Source organism: Pelodiscus sinensis, chromosome 3 (assembly GCF_049634645.1).
Source record: "Pelodiscus sinensis isolate JC-2024 chromosome 3, ASM4963464v1, whole genome shotgun sequence".
NCBI lineage: Eukaryota > Metazoa > Chordata > Testudines > Trionychidae > Pelodiscus > Pelodiscus sinensis.
The window spans coordinates 113,546,603-113,552,602 of record NC_134713.1 but is presented as its reverse complement, the minus strand read 5'-3'; the positions used below and the strand labels follow the sequence as shown (position 1 = coordinate 113,552,602).

Genomic DNA, 6,000 nt, shown 5'->3' with positions numbered 1-6,000 from the left:
TAAAAAATAAGCAATTTGCAAAGCACAATTTAATATGAAAGATCATCGATCTGCTATATGAAAGGCACAAAGAGAGAGAGAGAGAGAGGTGGGATTAAAAAGAAAATAATATCCAAAACAACTTGCTAGAGAACATAGATTAGAATATTGATAAACACAGTGACTGATTTGTATGGAGGGAAAATCAGATCTGCCCTCTAGGGACAAATATATTTGTGCATGCTTTTTAGTCCTTGCATTATAATTTGCCGTGCTCAAACTCAAACTCTACTTTAAGTCCAGCATTAAGCAATGTTTTCCAGTTTTTAAAATCAGCAAAAAAATGTTTATTCTTTTGAGCACTAATGGGATCTAAACATTTCCTTGCAGTTTACTGCCTGAAGCCTGCAACCTTGTACTGGACCACTGAAACTAACCAATATATTAAACTGACTAGGCAACAGGTAGTAAACCATGCAACATACATGGTGAAAAATCACGTTTTAAAGAATCCTTTTTGTTTAGTACGCTGGTTAGTAGCAGTAAGTAACTTTGCTTCTGAGCATATTTTATTTTTTCGGTGACCCTTTAAAGGCAACACCAAGGCTGGCTCCAAAAGACGATGGGGGGCAGGGGGAAGGGCTCCAAAATGCGCGAGAACACAAAGGGCAAGGTCATGCCTTTTACTGGCCCCCCTGCTGGTGCATGTTCTGGACCTGCCGGGCAGTGGAAAGTCTCTGCTCTGCCCAGGGGGAGGGTGGAGATAAGCAGGGCTTCCCCGCGGGGGGGGGAGGGGGAAGCGTGCTGGGCTCGCGGCCAATAGCGCTACGCCTTCCTGCATCCTGGACGGCGGTCTCCTTCCGCCCGAACCCTCACTTCAGCAGGTAGTTTACGTGGGAGGCTGTATCCCTCCGCGTCCCCTTCGTCCCCCTCGCGCGCCGCAGATACGCTCCCGGCCCGTGCGATGTCGGTTCAACTGCCAGGCTAAGCGCCGCACCAGAGCGAGACGCCGGGGGCTCCAGGCCGGGCTGCGGCACGAAGGAGGAGGAGCGCTCAGGAAGTAGCCCAGGCCTGGGGGAAAGAGGCTGCCGGATGAGCGAGGGCGGCGCGGGACAGGAGAGCTCGCGGGTGGGTCCTGCTGCCGCTGCCCTTCCTCCCGGCGTTCCCTGCGCGCGCGGCGGGCTCGGGCAGCCTCTGCTGGAGCAACGGCTCCTCCCGGGGGCGGGGCGGCCGCGCTCGCGTTTCCTCCTCCGGCGCCATTTTGTAGCGCAGAGAAGCTGCAAATAAAGAGCGAGCGGCGGCGCGGGCTAGGGGAGGCGGCGACCGCAGGGCCCCGTTTCTGGGCGCTGAAGGTGTTGCCCTCGATGCGACGGGCCGGGCTTTGGTAGTCAGTGCGCGGGGAGAGCGAGGCCTCCGCGCCGCGAGCAGGAGGTGAGTCACCGAGCGGCCTCCCCCTCGCAGGCCGCCGCCGCCGTTTTCTCCTCGCGGGACGTGGCTGCTGGAGCGCACCGAGCACCAGGGTGTTCCCGCCCCGCTGCTCTGGGGGCTCGGGGTGCTGAGCCTGGGGGCCCGGCCGCTACTTACGGCGGGAGGGGATTAGGGGGGAGGGCAGCGCAGCAGCACCTAGAGCCATTTTGTGAGAGACGCAGGCGAGAGCGGGGCTCGGTGCGTGAGGCCCGACCCCGGGGGCGCCCATTGTCCCCACCCCGCGTCTGGGCTGGCTCCGCTCAGGCTGTGGCGAAAGCGGCTAGGAAGGGCCGAGCGCAGCGTAGGCGGGATTTGGAGCCGTTCGGGGGCTCTACTCCCTCCCCCCCAATGCTCCTCGGCCCCGCCGCAGGGAGCGGCCTGTGCGCCCCGCTGTCAAATGGCCTTTCTTGCTGCCGGAGCGTCCGCTGCGCCCTGGCTGCGCGCGTCCCCAGAGGGCCGTGGGGGAGCCGCGCGGTTTCCGTGGCGGAAGGGCGCAATGGCCGAGTGTGGAGGTTCCTGTCTCGCGGAGGCTGATGCACACGCTTAGCTTTACGCTCCGTGCGTGGTTCCGGCAGGGCGGGGGGACTCTACCCACCGAGCCTAAAGTTGAGGCGGCGCCGATATTTCTGCTAATCCGTGGCCTCACTTTGTAGTTTGCTTCAGAGGCTTCGTACCTGTAATGGTGGCTTCTACGCAAAGTATCAAGAGCCTTTAGCATCGTATCAAAATTACCTGCTAAGTATTAAAAAAATTCCTGACGGCTCCAGGCTGTTCCTCCTACAAGGAGGAGGGGCTCCTGGTTTTAACTAAAACAATTGCTATTAACTGTCATTTAACTTGTTTTAATATTGCATATTCCTTAAAATACTACAGAAATTATGACCGTGTTGTAAAGTAGCATATCAGATAAAACTGAACATTGTGATGTTTAAGCTTGAGCTTTTTAGTTCATGTGTCCACATCTATGGTCAAGTAACATCTGCTCCAATCAGCTTATAATTATAAAAAAAATTACATAGTCAATAAACTTATTGCATGTTCCAGTTGGCAGTCTTAATGCATACATTTGTATTTTGCTTATTTGTATTTTGATATTTCTGAGAGCAAAAGTAGAAGACTAGAAACTTGACAAGGTACCATTTGTCACCAGAATTAATCTTTGAATGAAGAGGTGTTGTTCTTCAGCATGGCAGTAAATAAAATTATTCAAAATATCAACATAAATTCAGTGTTTATTTTAGTAGGCTATATTAAAGATTAGTTTTGAAAATAACTTTCATTGTTCTTGTAGAAAATGGCATTGTTGTGCTCTTTCAGAAAATTACAAACTTTTTAGTAAACATTCTGTGTACTGTGGTTAGTGTTTTGGGGATGATGGTGAGCTTACAAACAAGTCTGGAGTAACTGTACACTGAGTTAGATACCTCATGCTGAAATGGTTATATGATTGTTGCTTTGCTCTTCTTTAATTTGCTTTTTTCTGTATCCAAGTACATATGGCAATGAAACAGTAAGCAATTTAAAACAACCAGTTGGTATTCCAGCACAAAACAAATTTAGGGTGACTTCTGAGGCTATGTCCAGGGAATGCATCTGCTCTTCTGCTTTTTTTTTTTTTTTTTTTTGCGGAAGAGCAGATGCGCTCTTTCAGATGCCGAAGAAGAGCTCTTCCAAAAGACAGTTTTTCCCGAAATTGGGCCAAATTTCAGAAAAGCCTCTTCTAACAAAACTATTGGAAAAAAGTACACAAATTGCGAAGTGCAATTAGTGTACGTTTTTCTGGTAAAACATTGTAGTCTAGACGATAGCCTGATTCTCCTTCATGCTGCTATAGATATCACATTAGTTTTGAGGAAGTTAGTTATTGCTTCTCAAAATGTTGACTACAGGAGTGCTATCAGTCAGCTCTGTAAACCTCTCAGATTGTAAATGCTAACACTTGTGATGTATTTCTGATATAGAAAGTCTGACATGGTTCAGCAATAGGCGGAGGTGTATACATAATATCGCATACAAAAAACTATTGAGAGAGTTTTCAGCTTGGACCGTCAACCCCAAAGTTAAGAAATGCCAGACTTAAATTTACTCATGCAACATGAATTCTGTCCCTTGTGCATCTGTCCTGTGCATTGATAACATTAACCCAATTGGTGAGGGGGAATACACAGTCATATTAAGGGTAATATCTAGGGCAGAGGCTGGCAACCTTTTCAAACCAAAGAGCCAAACTGCATCAAAATTCAGAACAGGAGGTCAACAAAGAGCATTCGTATAAGAATGCCCCTTTGCATGACTAAAAATATATAACTTAATATTATTATTTGACATAACGATTAATAATAGCACCAATGAAACATGATACTCACAGACTTATTTAATGGGACTTCTGCTGCTGCATCTTCACATTTCTTGGAAGTTTCCATCACAACTGGTCAAATCCAGCTTAATGTACGGATGCAGGCTGTCTTGTTAATCTTATGGCAGGGGGCTGGTGACGAGTTCAGGAGTCTTGGTTGGGGTGTACAAAGGTTTTTCGGGCAGGACATTGGGCTGTATGATGGACTCGGCACAAGGTTAGGATGTGTAGGGGTGCAGGAGTCTGTGAAGGTGCAGGAGTTTGGGGATGTGCAAGTATGAGGGGCTCAGGGCAAGGGGTTCAGATGTATGATGGGCTCAGGGTTGGAGCGTGTGGGGTACGGGAGTGTTATGATACTGCAGCCAGATGGGAGCTGTACCCTAATTGGGGGGGCTTGTTGGCCAGGCTTCATTTTTAAATAAAGTAAAATATAACACACACCAAAGCTTTTGACATTGTCTTTATTTATGGCAGGAATGGGGAAACTTTTTGGGGTCAGGGGCCTCAAAATATCAGTAGGGAGCCACACTAGTGGGGGGGGGAACCCTCACTGATGTGACCTCCAACTGAAACAGCTCACTCCTGTGGTGCTCCAGCCCCACAGTGGGGGAGGGGCAGAGAGGACCGAGGTTCAAGGCCTCAGCCTAGATTTACTCTTCTGGGGTTCTATGGTTAGTGAATTTTGTGGACCTCCCAGGCTCTGGATTAGGGCCAAAAAAATGAGTTAAATGTGTGGGACAGGGTTGCCAGTGAATGGGAAAGGGATGGGAGTACAAGATTTGGGCTGGGAGTTGGGTGTAGGAGGGGGTGAGGGTGCCTGGGCAGAGAGTGCTGGGGCAGGATGGATGTTGGAGGCAGGAGAGTCCAGGCTCTCTAGCCAGGGTGGGTAAATGAGGGGGTGCGGGTCTGGGCATGAGGTGGTGGGGGACACTTGTTTTCATGCTGTGTGGCATGCATCCTATAACAGGGTCTCCCACTGCTCTCATACCCCAGCAGAAAGGGTTCACAAGGGAAGCCTCCAGGGAAGTGAGTCCCGGGGGAACAAATTAGCAGTGGGCAGGAGGCCATCTTTGGTTCCTGGTTTCCCACAGGCTGGGGGAAGGAAAACACTCACATTTCTAGCTTTACTTGTTCCCTGCACACTGGATCCTGTGTGGAGCCTTAGGGCTTTCTTCCCGCTCCCCTCACAGGAAGCTGGCAGTGGTGTTCCAATCTTGTGGAAGGCTGTGGCACCAGTGTAGGCTCTGTGCTGCAGGGAGGACAAGGGGAGGGTGAGTTGGGGTTCCATAAGAGCCAAATTTGGATTGTGAGCCATAGGCTGCCTGCTCCTAATCTAGAACCTTACTAAAAATCACAGCCATTCAGTCTGGTTTGCCCTGTGAAATCTGTTTTTTGGGATGCTTGTACTCTATATACTATACAGCAGTGGTGTCCAACCAGTTCTGAAGCAGTAGCAACTGTAGTAGTTACTGCTAAAGCAACCTAGACACGTTATTCTGAAATTGTTCAAGCCAACTAGCCATACTCAACTGGCCAAATAGCCACATGTGGCTAGTGTGTTGGACACCATGGCTATACAGATTTCACAGAGAGACCAGGGTTTCTCAAATTTGGGAGCCCCAATTCAAAAGGGAACGAGAGGTTGTAGTATTGCCATCGTTACTACTTTGCTGCTTTAAGAGCTGGGCAGCCAGAGAGTGGTGGCTGCTGACAGAGGCCAACTCTGTGGGCAGTATCACAGAAATAAGGGTATGTCATCTTTACTTCTGCACTGCTGTGTGCTGATGGTGGCTCTGCCATTAGAGCTGGTTTCCTGGCTAGCAGCTGTTACACGTTCTCAAGATGGTACTGCTGCCAACAGTAGCACAGAAGTAAGTGGAGATGTTAGAGTGTAACCACTTAACAATTTAACAGATAAGTTGATGCTTATTGGTTATGCTCAGCTCCCAGGGAGGCAGCTTTGCAGGGCAGCTAAGTCTCCTCCCTGGGAGTGGAGTGGGATGTCTTCTTCCTGGGAGCCAGGCTCATGGCTCTGCTCCTGGGGAGGAGGCTTTGCTGTGGGCTCTGCAGTATAAGGCTAAGATTTATACTGCTGAGCCCACGCTATGTGTAACTGTTAAGATTTTTAGCAGTTACATTGTTTATCCCAGGGCTATTCAACACACAAGCCGTATGCGGCCCACGTCCCGTTCATTTGT

General features: G+C 49.5%; 1 protein-coding gene across 3 annotated transcripts in view; it reads left to right on the top strand.

Annotated features, from left to right (window-relative positions):
* Window positions 1–905: 905 nt before the first annotated feature.
* The window catches only part of WTAP (WT1 associated protein), a 41,369-nt gene continuing 36,274 nt past the window's right edge, over window positions 906–6,000 (top strand). For 2 of the 3 annotated variants that reach the window (XR_012902742.1, XM_006115006.4), the window contains exon 1: window positions 906–1,107. Coding sequence is in view for 1 of the 3 variants with exons in the window: in XM_006115006.4 (XP_006115068.1) it covers window positions 1,072–1,107 (36 nt within the window). In the remaining 2 variants the exon portion in view is untranslated. Of the gene's footprint in view, window positions 1,108–1,235; window positions 1,411–6,000 lie in introns of those variants that run through there. The other variant, XM_006115007.4, reaches the window with a different exon arrangement.